General features: G+C 41.6%; 1 protein-coding gene across 2 annotated transcripts in view; it reads right to left on the minus strand.

The window, feature by feature from the left end:
* Positions 1–2,540: 2,540 nt before the first annotated feature.
* The window catches only part of SS18L1 (SS18L1 subunit of BAF chromatin remodeling complex), a 29,147-nt gene continuing 12,642 nt past the window's right edge, over positions 2,541–19,045 (minus strand). The window contains exons 4-11 of one of the 2 annotated variants that reach the window (XM_073683012.1): positions 18,374–18,518; positions 15,074–15,271; positions 14,520–14,684; positions 13,403–13,504; positions 12,800–12,892; positions 8,823–8,948; positions 8,571–8,698; positions 2,541–6,591 (exon numbers count right to left, since the gene is read on the minus strand). In XM_073683012.1, coding sequence (XP_073539113.1) covers positions 6,565–6,591; positions 8,571–8,698; positions 8,823–8,948; positions 12,800–12,892; positions 13,403–13,504; positions 14,520–14,684; positions 15,074–15,271; positions 18,374–18,518 — 984 coding nt within the window. In that variant the 3' untranslated portion in view covers positions 2,541–6,564. Of the gene's footprint in view, positions 6,592–8,570; positions 8,699–8,822; positions 8,952–12,799; positions 12,893–13,402; positions 13,505–14,519; positions 14,685–15,073; positions 15,272–18,373; positions 18,519–19,045 lie in introns of both variants that reach the window. The other variant, XM_073683011.1, reaches the window with a different exon arrangement.

Here is a 19,045-nt window from a genome sequence, read left to right on the forward strand (position 1 = left end):
TGTAGTTTGAGTGTTTTGTGTGCGCAGGCGCAGATAATTGTGTAGAGGATATAAAGATATTGTATTATTAATTGGATCAATTAGTAAAAGAATGAATACACTTATCTACATAAATGTGCACAAACATTAAAAAGCTTTATGGGGTCTTTTTTTTTTTTTTTTTTACAAAAATTTAAAGAAACAGTGCCATTAAAATGTTGTATGGTCTAAAGCTGTGTGAATGTATATGTAGTAGTGTAATAACATATTCCCCAATCGCCATCTGCTCCTGGGTGCAGCGCCGCTCCGATACTGGTTTGGGTCACGTGTCGATTATTCTGACTTGTCGGCTCACCCATGTGTGAGCCAGTAGTCACTTGTACAATGTAAGTCGATGCACCCTCCTTCTGATGCTCCATAGACTTACATTGTAAGGCCACGTTCAGTATTTGGTCAGTTTTTTACATCAGTATTTGTAAGCCAAAACCAGGAGTGGGTGATAAATACAGAAGTGGTGACGTGTTTCTATTATACTTTTCCTCTGATTGTTCCACTCTTGGTTTTGGCTTCCAAACACTGAGGTAAAATACTGACCAAATACTCAACGTGGCCTAAAAGCGACTTCCGGCAAGTTGTAATAGCTGTGACGTGACCCAGAAGAGGAGCGGAGCAGCACTGGACCCAGGAGGTGTCAGCGGTAGGAGAGTATATTAATACACGTACACTACACTACATATACACTTTCACATTAGAATATTTATAGGCTAAACCTGTGTATGTTTCTTTAGTGCATATAAATCAAAGTTAAAAATGATCTTTTTAATGGTTTCATTAAAAAAATTGCACTGTTTGCATTCTATAGATTCTGTGTTACACTGCTGCAGAATGAGTTCTCTAAGAATCTGTCAGTGAGCCCGCTATTACAGTCTGATTGGGAGTTTGTAACTCTTGTAGCTGCTTATTTCTGAGCTCCTCTCAGCTGATTTAGAAAGTGCAGGGAAATAAAGAGCCTGTAAATGCAAAACGGTGCAACATTTTTAACAGAAACCCAATTGCAAAAAATAAGTTTTAGGCCATAAAATATGCATACAAATAAAAAATAAAAAAATAGTCTCCAAAAGGTAGACAATCCCATTAAGCACCTCAACAGAGTGAGAAATGTTAGCATTTACAAGATAAATAGATAGAAGATAAATATATATGGAATAGTCAGGTTAGGTAATTAGGTAATAGATAACCAGATTTATAGAGGAAAAAATTGACTAAAGATAGATAAAACATAGATCAGGGGGCCACATGCAGCCTCAGCGGATTCCAGCTCTTGCTTGCAATAAAGACACAGGACACACAGCGGCATTTCTTTGAAATAATTTTTTTTATATCCTTCATAAAAAGCAAACTTTAGGACAATTCTTTAAACCCTACAGCAGTACAGAAAAGAATGACATTTACAATCTGTCCTCCTGCCCCAGAGCCACTGCTATACTACAATTGCAAAAAGTTATAACGAATGCAGACAACGACGAATCGATGCATGAGAGGTCATGGGAAAAAGAGACACATGGTCAGTGCCCCTTTAACAGTGAAGGAAGCTATTTTGTTGGCTACTCTAACACTCAGCACCCCTGCTGCCATAACTAGGCAGATTTGCCATACAGGAGAACACGTAAACTCTTTAGTGGTTGTCACCCAATTTTTACAAAAATAAACACAGCTGCTTCTTCTCAAAAACTGCGCCACACCAGTCCACAGGTTGTGTGTGGTATTGCAGCCCAACCCTATTTATTTTATTGGTGTCTAGCTTGGACAATTACCTTTTCCCTTGATCCACCACCAATAATGACTACCCCGGCCATATTTAGACTTTTGGTAGTCATGCTGTAATGCGATGGTCATGGTTTATGCGCGAGTACAACCTCGGATGAACCCAGTTTGTCCAGTCCAGCCCAGCCCATATACAAGGTTGTAAATTGCCTACATATAAGTATTCATAAAATAGCATTATATGTAAAAGGGGTATTCCACCTTCATTTATCCCCTCTGACATGTCAGTAAGACTACTCAAGCAATGACAATGATAGGAGTCAGTGTCCTTAGACTCCTACTAAATGAAGGGGCCCAAGGGCTTTATAAAGGGACTAAAACCCCGGATGTCTGGTCTGAGATGTCCATAACTCAGAAGTTATTAGACATACAATACGTAAGGGTGAAATACTCCTTTAAGACAGTCTTCAAAAGGGTTATCCCACCAACAACATTTATCGCCAGTCCACTAAATGTATGGGGTCCAATCATGAGAACAGGGTGTCCGTGTCCCTATGTGACCATTAGTCCAATAATTTCCGTGGGTCTATGAAAGTCATAGGGTGCACACATGACCACTATAGACAGTTAATGGAGAGGTGGTCGGACGCGCACACAAATGTTATATTCACTTTCAGCATATAGGACCACATTTTTGTGATCCGTGGGGGGGTCCCATAGGTTGAGCACCTATGCATAGACGTTAAACATTTTTATGGGTTAACCCCTTTAAAGCATTTGTCTATCATTAAACACCATTTTGCATTTTATAGATACAATGCATATAAAAAGTAGAGTCACTCTGTGCACACGACGTTACTTATACTGCTTGAGAGTTACATCCTGTATTTAACGCCAGAGCAGCACTCAGTATTCTGCTGGCAGAGTCACCATATACATACAATCACATTAATTCTTTCATATGGATTCAGAGTTACATCTTGTATTATGCTGCAGAGCTGCATTCAGAGTTCTGCCTTTGATGTCACTGTGTAAATACTTATCCCGCAAGGATTTATTGTTACATTTGTATTATGCTCCAAAGCTGCACTCACTGACTCCACAAGCATAATGTGTAAATACATTAAATTACTTATCTTTTTCTGGGTCAGAGTTATATCCTGTATTATTGTATTACTCCAAAGACATACTCATAGGGAATTTAGACGGTGAGCCCCGATGGGGACAGCTGTGATAATGTATGTAAAGCGCTGCGGAATAGGTTAGCGCTATATAAAAATAAAGATTATTATTAATATTATTATACATCAGAGCTACACTCAGTCAACAAGCTTATCGTCAGACACCCTCATAAAAACTTAGCAGAACTCCTATATTTCAGGAGGAACAGCTGTTTTTTCCTACAAAAGATAACAGTTTTATGTTCAGACAACACTTCCCAGACATTGAGCAAGCAGAGGATACTTGCAAGATTTCAGCTACATGCAGCTCTTGAGTATAAAACATGCTTTAACTAACAATCAATGCAGGATTAGTGCAGAGTGCAGCTCTGGAGTATAATACAGGATGTAACTCCGCATCAGTACAGGATAAGTAATGTAATGTATGTACACAGTGACTGCACCAGCAGAATAGTGAGTGCAGCTCTGGAGTATAATACAGGATGTAACTCAGGATCAGTACATGATAAGTAATGTAATGTATGTACACAGTGACTCCACCAGCGGAATAGTGAGTGCAGCTCTGGAGTATAATAAAGGGTGTAACTCAGGATCAGTACAGGATAAGTAATGTAATGTATCCACACAGTGACTCCACCAGCAGAATAGTGAGTACAGCTCTGGAGTATAATACAGGATCAGTTTAGGATAAACAATGTAATGAATGTATACAGTGACTCCACTGGCAGAATAGCACAGCTCTGGAGTATAATACAGGATAAGTAATGTACGTATACAGTGACTCCACCAGCAGAATAGTGAGTGCAGCTCTGGAATATAATACAGGATGTAACTCAGGTTCAGTACAGGATAAGTAATGTATGTACACAGTGATTGCACCAGCAGAATAGTGAGTGCAGCTCTGGAGTCTAATACAGGATGTAACTCAGGTTCAGTACAGGATAAGTAATGTAATGTATGTACAGAGTGACTGCACCAGCAGAATAGTGAGTGCAGCTCTGGAATATAATACAGGATGTAACTCAGGTTCAGTACAGGATAAGTAATGTAATGTATGTACACAGTGACTCCACCAGCAGAATAGTGAGTGCAGCTCTGGAGTATAATACAGGATGTAACTCAAGATCAGTACTGTAATATATGTACACAGTGACTCCACTAGCAGAATAGCGAGTGCAGCTCTGGAGTGTAATGCAGGCTCTCATTCAGGATCAGCATTATATGCAACTGAAAAATTGGGTTTATGGGGTGCGGTTCTTTCACCCACCCATTATTTTTTTCTTCAATATCCCATGACTGATGAGCGATCAGTATAAGAAGAACATTCAATGTATTAAATACAAAAAATAAATAAAATAATCAACCAATTAACAACAAAATAAAGTCTAATATACATATATTGCTGTCTCTGCTTTACCGGCCTGTCCTGCTTGTCTTCTACAACCATTTAGAAAGTAAAACATACAACATACGGACTGTACAGTTCTTAAAGCAACGCTAAATAATATACATTTAAGAGAAAAAGGATCCTGCTTCTCCAAAGGTGCTCTGTCAAAATATACTCCAAACATGAAATCTACACAATCGTACCCCAGGAATCGTCACTCATATAAATACAGCCATTACTTCAAGATCAGCGTGGAGACAAGGAATGAGCCTACTCTTCTGCCAATAAGCACACAAAGCGTTCTCCCATCTGATTTCCCAGCAAGAGACCCCTTGTGAATAGATTTACCACCCCCATCTTCAGACCAGTGTCAAAGCCTTGCAATGGAGCACCATCAACCTGGTAAATGTTTATAATTTATCCTGCAGGGGGCGCCGTACCATGTTATGTGCCGGCACTACTTCCTGTCCGGTACCAGAGAGAGGGCATTAAAGGGGCAATCCTGAAAATAAATAAATAAATAAACTGATTACTTACCCTCCCCAGGTCAAGAACTGCTGCACTGGTCTCTGTTGTTCGGCTGCAACTGTGATGTTACTTTAACAGCGCTGCAGCCAATCACTGAGCTTAGTGGTAGATGGCCACAGCCACTGAGCTAAATAATTGCTGCAGAACTATAGATGTAACATCACCGCTGCAGCCGAAAAACTGATTACTTACCCTCCCCAGGTCTACAGCTGGCTCTCTGCCACTCCTCTGGTCTCTGTTTGGCTGCAGCAGTGATGTCACGTGGACAGCGCTGCAGCCAATCACTGAGCTTAGCAGCTCCGCTCGTGTAGGAAACACTAGTCGTTGAGCTCAATGACTGGCTGCAGATATTTCATCACCGATGCAGCCAAAAAACAGAGTGCGGCTCTGTTCCTGGGGTGGGTAGGTAATGCTCCGATTGGTTATTTTATAACTATATCAGTGTATGAAAGAAGAGGACACCCCCTTTAATGGTTGCTTCTCTATAAGACTGGAGTGAAGATTTTGTACTATATAGACAGGGAAACAAATATTTGGTGAGTAGGCACTGCCCCTCCAAGTCACATGGGGTAGCCAATTGTGAGGACCCAGGTAACAGCACCATATGTCTTAGCATCCTAGACCATTATTAGGTTTTGTCATACCCAAACCTTGATAGCTCCTGGTGATCTTCAAGATTCCCATCATTCAGCATAATGAAGAGATGCAACAATGAAACAACTGAAGCAGTTGTAGCACCTCTGTATGGCTGGGCCTGGTACTACAGCTCAGTCCCTTGCCCTTGAAGGGGGCACATCCGCATGTAATATTGAGCGGCTGTGCCGGCATCTCTTCATTCTGCCGATTAGCAGGGATCCCGATGATCAGACCCTCCCTGATTATGAATTGACAAGCCATCAAAGTTTAGGTCTGAGAAAACCAAATATTCGTCTAGGATGCTAAGATATATGGAGGCTGGACAATCACCTATACATTTTTAAAGGGAATGGGTCATTAGAAAATGACCTATGGTTTCAATCAGTTTTTTTAATTTTTGGCAATATTTTTTTTTTTCATATCACAATCTGTATTAAAAAAAAAAAAAAAAAAAGAAATCCTGTAGTTTTAACACCGGTCACTGAGGCTTTTTTAGACTAACTTCTTGTTTCAGGGAATTCACAGGTAGATTAGCAGCAATGAACAGACTCCTACCCTATCATTTGTATTCAAGTATCTAATGAGCATGTGCAAAGCTCATTATGAAGGGAGGAGGAGCAGGTTAGCTGTGACATTGTCTATTGTGATTGGTTGATCCTGTGTTATCAGCTGTGCATAGAGGTGTTACCTGTCATTGCAATTCTGCCAGGGATGATAATGAGCCTGCTGAAAACTCTTCCTGATAATACAGGAAGTCTGAGCCTGAAATAGCCCCAGTGGCCAGTAGGAAAAAGTTTTGTTTTATAATAAAGATCATGATGTGTACTGTATACACAAAACCTGATGTAAAAAGTAGGTCCTTTTCTGGTAACACTTCCCTTTAAGTCTGAGTGACATCACAGATGCAGATGGACAGTCACAAAACTTGGGTTCTTGCTCGGTGTCTTATCCTCTTCTTGGAGAAAGCCTTGGTAGCTCCATCGCTGATCTTCTATCGTGGAATCAGTAATGGTGGCAAGGAGCCAAGTCAGGTATTATACAAAAGTTCTCCCAACCAAAGAGCAGGGGGACAATTGTCACAACATTTACTTATTGTTGGTAGTTTCCATACTGACCCTGTTGGGAAAGAAATATAGGCACAAGGGTTAGTATCATGGGGCTAGAAAGAAAGCTTGTAAGTAAGGGTTGGGTAAGGTCTAACCTAAAGGTTGAGCAGGAATTAGCTGTAATAACTGGTGCTCGTGCTAATAAAAAAGTAAAAAAAAAATAAAAATTGCATGGCGTCACACGGTGACCTTACAACATGTTTTCCAAATTCTTTTTAAAAAGGCTGTCTGGCGCTTTTATATTGATGGCCTATACTTAGGATAGGTCATCAATATCAGACCGGTGTGGGTACGACACCGGATACCCCCGCCGATAAGCTGCTACAGGATGTGCTCAGTTGTGAAGCAGCACAGCTCCACAATCTACATAGTGGCCGCGGATGGGTACTGCACATCTGCCCCTGTTCCAATGAATAGTGTGGTCTGCAGCACTCTTCTGCAGCCACTATGTAGTTGACAGAGCTGTAGTGTTCTGCTCCACAACAGACCACTCCTGGCCACCGAAGGCACCACCAACAGCTGATCTGGGGGAAAATGGGTATTGGGTGTTGTACCCCCAACGATTTGGTGTAGATGACTTCTTCCAAGGATAGGCCATCAATATAAAAGTGCTGGACAACCCCTTTAAGGAATGTAAGAGACTTCCCCCTAAGGACTACACGACCACCAACTATGAGAAACTTAGAGAAGAATATATTTCCAGACATGCAGAAATATTGGACTGCACTTGGATGACATCTGAGCGTGGACCGATTTTCACAAACTGACAAAATGGAGAAGATGGAGATCCCTCCCCCCCCCCCCCCCCATCTTCTCATCCAAGAAAAATCGGATCATACTCTGACCAGTGTGATTAGCATAATTGGCCCGATTCTCTCAAATCAAAGAAAATACGGTGGTGTGACCCCGGCCTATGTCTGAGCAGAAGTACCAAGATGGCAGTGACGGGGACCTCCGGCTGACATAGTAAGCCATTAGTGCCCTGTGATTGCGTCACAGGAGGCAGATAGAATTTGGTATGCAAGTGATATACACAGGCACTATTGGAGATAAGGTGGCCTGTGAGGGTACAATCTAATTTAATAAACCAATAGGGCAATGCCCCACTAAATGACCCCTCTCTAACAGGTCATTAAAATATTACTTTTATTAATCAATTAAAAGTGAAGCAAAAAAGGTTCAAATGAAATCATATTTGCCCTAATTTCTGAATATTATCTCTTCACAATAGGATAACACCCTGGGGTACCATCAATGTATAATGGACAGTTCACACTTATGTTCAATCCCCTGATGACGCCATTCTATTGGTGAAACGTATTAGGGGGACATGTGTTGCATGTTTAAGTTTTATATAATCATTATTTGTCCATTGTACATAGATGGTACCATGGGGTGCTATTAATTTATTAATAAAAGTTATGTTTTATTGACCTGTTCGAGACGGGTCATTTAGTGGCGCTTAGCCCTATTGGCTTCGTAACTTGGTATGAGAGGGCATCGGTGAATGACGCAGTTGGTGCTCAGCTCTGACAGATGCTGGCTATGTAATCTACCGGGTGTGGAGAGAGACCCCCACACATGGGAACCCCAACAATTATGTACCTGTATGCCATTGTGTGTTAATGGGTTAAAATGGCACATTGTACTTATGTTGTTAATATTCAGGGGTAACAACATACAGTTTATTGCTATACTCAGGCTGCAGAGTCATACCAGGCATACCATATTCATTTAATTACTCATGGGGCACCGTACATTAATTGCATATACAGGGGGCACGGGATTTTTTTTAAATCAGGGATTGAGAAACTCTGATGTAGAGGATTAGGACAACTTGAAGTTTTATCCCTTTGACAGATTTCTAGAAAACTTTTTTTCTTTCAGGAAAGTGCCTTAAAAAGTCCTCAAATATGTTAGCTGGGATATAAAATGAAGATTCGGTAAGTAGGAAGTGTGTGGCGTGATTGATCAGCACGGGTGTACTACCTGCTCGTAGCCGTAGGGCCTCTGTTGCTGGGCTGATGACGCGGTCTGTGGGGCCCGGTAGCTGGAGTACGGTTGGGTCTGGCCTTGCTGGAAAGTTGAATACTGTGAGGATGAGCCCTGTGCTGGGACTGAAATGAGGAACAAGGGTTATTATCACCATTTTGGGGTGTTGGGAGTTGTGGCTTGGCAATAAACTGGTTCCAGAAGGCCCAAATATCCAAAATAAATCGCTATTTGCATTGCCCCTCTTACCATATCCCTGCTGCTGCTGTCCGGGATAGTTTTGTTGATTGGAGTACTGCTGTTGCTGGGTGTACGCCTGTTGCTGGCCTGTTCCCTGCTGATATCCGCTCTGCTGCTGGGTGTACTGGGTGTTTCCTGCTAAATGATCAATAAATGAATGGGCGGGTGTCAATCACAGTGGTGTTAGGCTACATTCAAACAATGAGATTTTTGATGCTGCAGAATTTCTGCATCTATTATTTAAATTAAGTTACTTGTGGTTTTTCATTGAATTTTTGTGTGCGTTTTTTTTAACATGCATTTTTGACGCTGCAGTTTTTGTCTTTTTGGTAAGTAATGCATTAAATAAAGCTGCTTTGTTTTTTTACACTTCCCAGCATTTTGCTTGGACAAAGCTTTATTGACATACTTAGGTGCAGATTGCATGCGTCTCAACCATGAAAACACACTAAAAAACGAACAGAAAACTCAGTTTAGGCGGAGTGAAAAAAAACCACACAGTGGACAGGAGATGTCTATAAATCCCATCCATTTTGCTGTAACTGTAAGATTCTGTGTTTTTGATGCAGCAAAAATACGAAGCGTCGAAAACTGACCAAAAGCTCATCGTGGGAACGTACCTTAAATGAGAATGGGTCCTCAGAAAATGACCTATTGTTGAAATTAGATTTTTATGATACATGTATTTTTGTAAAATATACACGTGTCCCTGACGCGAGTTTCGCTGGGTTACAGGCTCTTTTGAAGGGCCAGATATTGCGATCCAGCCTTCGTTGCTAAAGAGCCTCCTAGTAATTTGCAAAATTACTGATCCTGAGAGAGAGATATAAATTATATATATCTATATATATATATATATCTATATATATATATATATATATATATATATATATATATATATATATATATATTACATATATACATACACTGCTCAAAAAAATAAGGGGAACACTCAAATGACACATCCTAGATCTGAATGAATGAAATATTCTCATTGAATACTTTGTTCTGTACAAAGCTGAATGTGCTGACAACAAAATCACACAAAAATCATCAATGGAAATCAAATTTATTAACCAATGGAGGTCTGGATTTGGAGTCACCCCCAAAATTAAAGTGGAAAAACACACTACAGGCTGATCCAACTTTGATGTAATGTCCTTAAAACAAGTCAAAATGAGGTTCAGTATTGTGTGTGGCCTCCACGTGCCCGTATGACGTCCCTACAACGCCTGGGCATGCTCCTGATGAGGTTGCGGATGATCTCCTGTGGGATCTCATCCCAGACCTGGACTAAAGCATCCGCCAACTCCTGGACAGTCTGTGGTGCAACATGACGTTGGTGGATGGAGCGAGACATGATGTCCCAGATGTGCTCAATCGGATTCAGGTCAATGGAACAGGCGGGCCAGTTCATAGCTACAATGCCTTCATCTTGCAGGAACTGCTGACACACTCCAGCCACATGTGGTCTGGCATTGTCCTGCATTAGGAGGAACCCAGGGCCAACCGCACCAGCATATGGTCTCACAAGGGGTCTGAGGATCTCATCTCGGTACCTAAAGGCAGTCAGGCTACCTCTGGCGAGCACATGGAGGGCTGTGCGGCCCTCCAACGAAATGCCACCCCACACCATTACTGACCCACTGCCAAACCGGTGATGCTGAAGGATGTTGCAGGCAGCAGATCGCTCTCCACGGCGTCTCCAGACTCTGTCACGTCTGTCACATGTGCTCAGTGTGAACCAGCTTTCATCTGTGAAGAGCACAGGGTGCCAGTGCGACTTTGCCAATCCTGGTGTTCTGTGGCAAATGCCAAGCATCCTGCACGGTGTTGGGCTGTGAGCACAACCCCCATCTGTGGATGTCGGGCCCTCATACCACCCTCATGGAGTCGGTTTCTAACAGTTTGTGCAGACACATGCACATTTGTGGCCTGCTGGAGGTCATTTTCCAGAGCTCTGGCAGTGCTCTTCCTGTTCCTCCTTGCACAAAGGCGGAGGTAGCGGCCCTGCTGCTGGGTTGTTGCCCTCCTACGGCCCCCTCCACGTCTCCTGGTGTACTGTCCTGTCTCCTGGTAGCGCCTCCAGCCTCTGGACACTACACTGACAGACACAGCAAACCTTCTTGCCACAGCTCGCATTGATGTGTCATCTTGGATGAGCTGCACTACCTGAGCAACTTCTGTGGGTTGTAGAGTCCGTCTCATGCTACCATGAGTGTGAAAGCACAACCAACATTCAAAAGTAACCAAAACATCAGCCAGAAAGCATTGGTACTGAGATATGGTCTGTGGTCCCCACCTGCAGAACCACTCCTTTATTGAGGGTGTCTTGATAATTGCCAATCATTTCTATCTATTGTCTATTCCATTTGCACAACAGCATGTGAAATTGATTGTCAATCAGTGTTGCTTCCTAAGTGGACAGTTTGATTTCACAGAAGTTTGATTTACTTGGAGTTATATTCTGTTGTTTAAGTGTTCCCTTTATTTTTTTGAGAGAGAAAGGAAAGCGAGAAAAGAGAAATAGAAAGAGAGAGAGAAAGATTTACAGAATTTAAAAAAAATATAATAATATAATATAATATAATTATATTTTATTTTTAAATTCTGTAATATATTATGTATGTATATATATATTTTTTAATTCAGTAATATATTATATATGTGGAAGAGTTTTCTGGAGGCTCGTTATCATCGAAGGCAGGATTGCAATATCTGGCCCTTCAAAAGAGCCGGTAACCCAGCGAAACTCGCGTCAGGGACACATGTCCCGGTTATATGCTGGATAGTAGATAGGGTCCGGAATAAAGCAACCGAGATAAGGATGACGAATTTTAGATACCAACATGTGCTACCACAATGGCATGGCATGACAAGCTGCAGATAATCTGACAGTTTATCCATAAGTATGCGCCAACTTCTTCTGAACACCGGTGGGATCACTGACCAAGGGAGACCGCGCCTACAACTGCTATACTTACATGTGGTCTCTCACGCTACCCGCACACTCGGCGGCGTGTTTGCAGGAGCAGAGTCCCATTGCCTCATAGCAATTATACATCCTACACCAGCCGCACACAGACCTGACATCTTTGGATGATATAAGCTTTGTTTTGGCTGGTAACATAAAGCAGCGCTTATAGACATCTTAACCCTCACAATAGGATGCGAATTGGTGACTATTATACAGCTAATTTTGGTACAAGCAGATACGGTCTACCTGATAACTCCTATGTGCTTCTAGAATTCTGTGACCCAACATACAATAAAAATGGAGGTTATTTAAACTTGTCCTTCAATTAATAACGGATAATCGTCAGGGATCTCATTACTTATACTAAAAATATCTCTACATCCCAGCACTATAATCGGGATCTCAGTGGGTCACAGCTGTGATAATCACAAAACAACTTATTAATCAGTGACCCAATATACATCCTTATTTGGGTGTATGTGGATTTAATTGTTTTTAATATATTATCATTGTTATTTAATCAAAGTAATAAAAGTTATATTTTATTCACAGATCACCCCCACCCTCCCTCCCTCTTCCTTTTCCCACTTATCTACAATTTCCTGGTGGTGTACACTGATGTGAATAAACATACAATGAGATTTGACAACCCAACTACTCAATATCTGACAACACAAGATCCACAGTAGATTTAGTCACAGCTCACCTCCTGCCCCTCCCTTCACAATGGCCTTTGCACACGCTCATTAGAAGCTACAACACAATCAACAGGGTCTAAGTCTGTTCATTGTGGCTAATGTACATGTGCATTCACTGAAACAACAGGAACATTTTAGAATTGCTTCTAATCACCAGTATGAAAATTGAACGTTTTTATATATTTTTATTTCCAATCTAGATTGGGATGTGCAAAAAAAACATTGCTAAATTATTATTTTTTTTTAAAAATTCAATTTAAACATTTTCTAACATCACTTTGCCATTAAATGCATTGCTGTTTTTTCCTGACCTCCTTCATAGTAGTGCTGCGACGAGTCATCGAACGTCCTGTCGTAGCTCTGCTCACCGTACGAGGACTGTTGATACGAATAGTCGCTATGTCCTAGATTAGAGAACAGCAGTGAAAGGGTGAACAGCGCCATCTATGGTATTAAAAGAAGCGAAGATCTAAAACTATTAAAGGATAAGCTTTCTATAAAGGAGTTGTAGCAGAGTGGAGTCTATTATAAGGGTTGTCCAGAATTACAAAAGAATGACCACTGAGCCCACCTGGTCATGGGTTGTGTCTGGTATCACAGCTTTGCTACATAGAAATGAATGCAGGTGTAATACCATATGCAGCCTATGAACAGGTGGGGCACTCTTTTGGGAATCCAGATGCTTCGTTGTAATAATGAACAACCCCTTTAAGTGTTAATCAAGCAATCAGACCCATTTACACCACGAAATCATGAAAATAGGGCAGCCTGCATTAGGATAAACGCTTGATACCATAAAGTAATAGCAACTGACAGCTGTACGATAAATGGAACTGAAAGGCAAAGTCATGGACCTCCCCAAATTTAATTACCATGTGCTGCCTTGTGTAACTATGGAGCGATCTGACACATACCGTCTGTGTAATACTGCTGGCTCATAGACTCAGAGGAGCTCTGACTGTGTGCGTACTGCTCGCTGTAGTACTCCTCCTGACCCAGATACTGCTGAGCAGAACCTACATGATGAAATGAAAACCACATCTTAAACTGAAATCACTGGCTTGTAAAATAAAATATTCTCCTTAAAAAGGAGTTGTCCGGGACTTTAACATTGATGGTCTATCCTTAGGGTAGGTCATCAATGTCTGATCAATGGGGATGCGACACCCAGCACCCCTGCCGATCAGCAGTTCCCGGCATCGGGGTAACTAAGTTTTGTATAATTTTGTCAAGTACGGAAACTTTGCAAAATCACTTTATTAGGGAGTTTGTCTTCATATCTATAAAAAAAATATTATTATTATTATTATTATTATTATAATATAAGTGGTTTCCAAACAAACTTTTCCCCAGTCTATTTGTCTGCCTTCAGCTGCACTGATGTCAGAATGTACACATTTGGAGCACAGATGATGGCAGTGATGGGTCAGCACCTGTGTTCTCCTCTGAGTGTTGGACTCCTCAGAAGAATCTTCTACAGCAGCTAATCCTCAGAGTTAGGCCACATTCACACGTTCAGTATTTGGTCAGTATTTTACATCAGTATTTGTAAGCCAAAACCAGGAGTGGAACAATCAGAGGAAAAGTATAATAGAAACACATCACCACTTCTGTATTTATCACCCACTCCTGGTTTTGGCATACTGACCAAATACTGAACGTGGCCTAACTGAGACACAGACCCATCACTGCCAACATCTGTACTCCAAATGAGTACATTCTGATATCAGCTGAAGGCAGGCAAATAGACTGAGAAAAAGCAGAGTCAGGAAGCCACTTACATGCAATTTCTTTTAATTTTTATTACAGGAATTAAGACAAATCCCCTAATAAAGTGACGTGCAAAATTTCATAGCTTTCCATAGTGGACAAAATGATTTAAAAAAAATAAAATAAATAATAATAAAAAAAAATGTTAAAAATGTTTAGTTACATTATAGCCTAGATTCAAAACAACACTATGCCTATACCCCCTAGTGGTGATATTTGGAATGAAGTGGACAATGCACCATGTGATTCATTTCCGCTCACCTTGTTGAGATGATCGGTATGGTCCCAGGGGTCTCTGGCCCATCATACTGCTTCCTTGGTTGCTCTGGCTCATAATGGAGATTGAAGATTGTCCCTGGTAATGCTGACCTCCTCCCTGTGCCGTGGTGTAATGAGAGCTGGCAGCTTGCTGATGCATCATGGAAACTGGAATACACAATAGCAAATCAAGAACAGATAGGAAAGCATAGTGTTAATAGCATCTATACAACGAAGGGCTGCCATTCACACTAGATGGCTATCAGCCAAATGATGGCTTGGCCGACTGTTCAGCTGGCCATCTCTCCCCTACAGGAGCGCTCATTTATCTATCCATCTCAATTGGAGAGGACATTCAGTAAGTTGGTAGGTGGAGATATGGATCAGTTATAATAAGTACACATAGCCCAGTGTCTCTTACCGAGCAAGGGACCCCCTCTATACCATCCATACCACGTGTAGGGGTATATACACATGGGTTGTCCAGATGGGATAACGAATCTTGGATATGTAACGTTGGGTCATAACCTAGAATATGAAGCCATTATTCCACTCACCTGGGTTGGTGGGCATGTTTATATTGGTCCGTGACACATAGTTGCCGATGCTGCTTTGACTCTGCATTGGCATATTCTGGGAGCTGGGCACAGTATGACTATAGCCAGGGGCTGTGCCATGGGAGCTGACCGCCATGCTCATACTAGTGGTAGGCATGGTGGTTTGACCAGACTGCTGCATGGTTACATGGTTGGGGCCTATTCCAAAAAATATATATATATTAAGATAAGTTTATTAAAAAAAAAAATAAAAAAAAATCACTACACAGAAAAAGACTAAAAGGATTATAAAGTAAGCAGAAAAGGAAATACATAAATAATATAAATTTTATAGTACTCAGCTAGTACATTAAAACTTAAATCTTGTGTAGCACCAGGTTCCCTTTGTGCTAAAACATCTGGACCCCTTTAGGAATGAAGTCTAGAGCGACCCCCGCAGGTGTCCTGTGGCATCTTGCACAGATCATTCCTGGAAGTTGTGAGGTGCGGCCTCCATGGGTCGGATTTGTTTCCTCAACTGGACTGAGATCCAGGGAAATTTAGAGACAAGTCATCACCCTGATCATGTTACTCAAAACAGTCTTACAGAGAAGTCCAGCCAATGGGAAAAAAACACCCATGTAGGAGTTATATCAGAGTAACATCCACATGAACGCCGGGAGCCAATGTAGGCTAGCAGACGATTGCCCCGAGCATCACATCGCTTGCTGGCCTCTTCCCAGATAAGTGAGGAGGCACCACTGGCTGTCCAGAGGGTGCAAAAGAAAATGTAACTCATGTGCCCATTGTAGGTGATTTTGGCTGTATGGCCACTGACTGGTCTATATCTACATAGCAAGCTGCCATGTTTTATGTGATCCGACACCTTCCCATCATAGCCAGCAGGACCTTCTTCAGTGATATAGTTTATAGTAGTTCTTCTGTAGGATCGGACCAGACTAGTCTTCACTCCTCACATGCAGCAATAATCACTGGATGCCCATTACCCTGCTGTCTGCTTACTGGGTGTTGGTACCATTAGGTAGGTACTAATCACAGCATCAGAGAAAAAGAAAAAAAAATCCAGCATCCGCAGCAAATGGACAAATATATTAAAACATGACTTTTATTGCGACATTTAAAATAAAAAATAAAGTGGCATTAACATAAGGGGGGGGAGGGGACACACAAGTCTATGCGTTTCGAACTCAGTTTCAGTCAGGACTAAGAGCGGTTGAGCTTGAAATGCGTAAACTTGTTCCCCCCCTTTGTGTTCATGTCATTTCATTTTGATTTTTGATTTTAAATGTCGCAATAAAAGTCATGTTTAATATACTTACCCATTCGCTGCGGATGCTGGATTTTTCCTTTATTCTGCTGCATCTACTGCCCAGGAGCTGTTCTGGAGTCTCCGTACACCGCACCTTCATTGAGGCATTTTCCTGCTCTTAGTGAGCCAATATTTTCCTCCCCTTTTTTTCACTAACCACAGCATACCGGGGATAAGATACAATACCTCCTGTTTTGGAGATGTTCGGACCCAGTGATCAGTGTAAATTTATATATACAGTGAAGGAAATAAGTATTTGATCCATTGCTGTTTTTGTAAGTTTGCCCATTGACAAAGACATGAACAGTCTATAATTTTAAAGGTAGATTCATTTTAACATTGAAAGATAGAATATCCCCCCCCCCCCAAAAAAAAAAAAAATCTAGAAAATCATATTGTAGAAATTAGATAAATTTATATGCATTTTGCAGTGAGAAATAAGTATTTGATCCCTCTGACTAACAACACTTAATACTTGGTGGCAAAACCCTTGTGGCAAGCACAGCAGTCAGATGTTTTTTGTAGTGGATGATGAGGGTTGCGCACATGTCAGGAGGAATTTTGGTCCACTCCTCTTTGCAGATCATCTCTAAATCATTCAGATTTTGAGGCTGTCGCTTGGCAACTCGGAGCTTCAACTCCCTCCATAAGTTTTCTATGGGATTAAGGTCTGTAGACTGGCTAGGCCACTCCATGACCTTAATGGGCTTCTTTTTGAGCCACTCCTTTGTTGCCTTGGCTGTATGTTTTGCGTCATTGTCTTGCTGGAAGACCCAGTCACGACCCATTTTTAATGTCCTGGCAGAGGGAAGGAGGTAGTCACTCAGGATTTTACGGTACATGGCTTCATCCATTCTCTCATTGATGTGGTGAAGTAGTCCTGTGCCCTTAGCAGAGAAACACCCTCAAAACATAATGTTTCCACCTCCATGCTTGACAGTGGGGATGGTGTTCTTTGGGTCATAGGCAGCATTTCTCTTCCTCCAAACACGGCGAGTTGCGTTAATGCTAAAGAGCTCAATATTTGTCTCATCTCACCACAGCACCTTCTCCCAATAACTCACAGAATCATCCAGGTGTTCATTGGCAAACTTCAGATGGACCTGCACATGTGCCTTCTTGAGCAGGGGGACCTTGTGGGCACGGCAGGATTTTAAACTTTTAAGGCGTAATGTGTTACCAATGGTTTTCTTGGTGACTGTGGTCCCAGCTGCCTTGAGATCATTACCAAGTTCTCTCCATGTAGTTTTAGGCTGATCTCTCACCTTCCTCATCATCAAGTATACCCCACGAGGTGAGATTTTGCATGGTGCCCCAGATCAATGTCGATTCACAGTCATTTTGTATTTCTTCCATTTTCTTACTATTGCACCAACAGTTGTCTCTTTCTCACCCAGCGTCTTATTTATGGTTTTGTAGCACATTCCAGCTTTGTGCAGGTCTATGATCTTGTCCCTGACATCCTTAGAAAGCTCTTTGGTCTTGCCCATGTTGTAGAGGTTAGAGTCTGACTGATTAATTGAGTCTGTGGACAGGAGTCTTTTATACAGGTGACTATGTAAGACAGCTGTCTTTAATGCAGGTAACGAGTTGATTAGGAGCGTCTAACTGGTCTGTAGGAGCCAGAAGTCATAATGGTTTGTAGGGGATCAAATACTTATTTCTCACTGCAAAATGTATAAATTAGATAAATGTTTTTGCAATGTGATTTTCTTGATTTTTTTGGGGATATTCTATCTCTCAATGTTAAACTTAACCTACCCTTAAAAGTATAGACTGTTCATGTCTTTGTCAGTGGGCAAACTTACAAAAACAGCAAGGGATCAAATTATTATAAACAGTGAAGGAAATAATTAAGCACGCATCTTTTATACATTATGGCAGTTATTATTCAATTAAAAAGGTACGAAAATGTCCTCAGGATCCTCACCAGCCATCCGTCAGACATGGTCTCACACACACAAGTGTAAGGCATCAGAGACAGGTCTCACCGTTACTGATCTGACTCTGCATGAGGGAGGAGGGTGGCAGGCTGGCACCCAGGGCATCACTCAGATTGCCTTGGGAATGAAGGCTCTGGCTGGGACCGGTTTGGCTCATCCCTCCTGGGCCCAGGTTCATGCTCTGTGTTGGTGGCTGCAAAAAAAAAAACAAAGAACTGATGTCATTTCATAGGCAAATGCTACAGGCAGAAGAGAGAGGGCACAAACACAAATTATTTGGATCAGGTTGCTATATGATACTTACTAAGTAAACACTAGGACCTACAACATAGTTACTAACATTTGCATCCCTATCTTCAGGGCAATTCCAAGCCTCACCCTTGATCTGATCAGGAATACTTTAAAAAGATCACAAGAACACCAACTTTAAAAGGGAATCTGTCAGCAGCCTTCCACCAAAGACAAGTCCAATGATACCTTTACATGGCCAGTCCATTCCTCCATTACTGAGAAATCAGCGTTTGAATTGATATGCAAATGAAACTTAAGAGCTATGGTAGATCTGAAGCCTCTGTCACTCCAGCTCTATCTACTGCCCAGCACCACCTCCTCTTTCTTGTCGGACAGCTTCTATCCTGTGTGACTTCTAGCAAAGGAGCAGTCAGTCAAGAAGGAGGAGGAGGCGGCAGCAGCACTGTACAGGGAATAGAGCTGGAGTGA

Source organism: Phyllobates terribilis, unplaced genomic scaffold, assembly GCF_046119375.1.
Source record: "Phyllobates terribilis strain yellow unplaced genomic scaffold, ASM4611937v1 Scaffold_5__5_contigs__length_657084704, whole genome shotgun sequence".
Lineage (NCBI taxonomy): Eukaryota > Metazoa > Chordata > Amphibia > Anura > Dendrobatidae > Phyllobates > Phyllobates terribilis.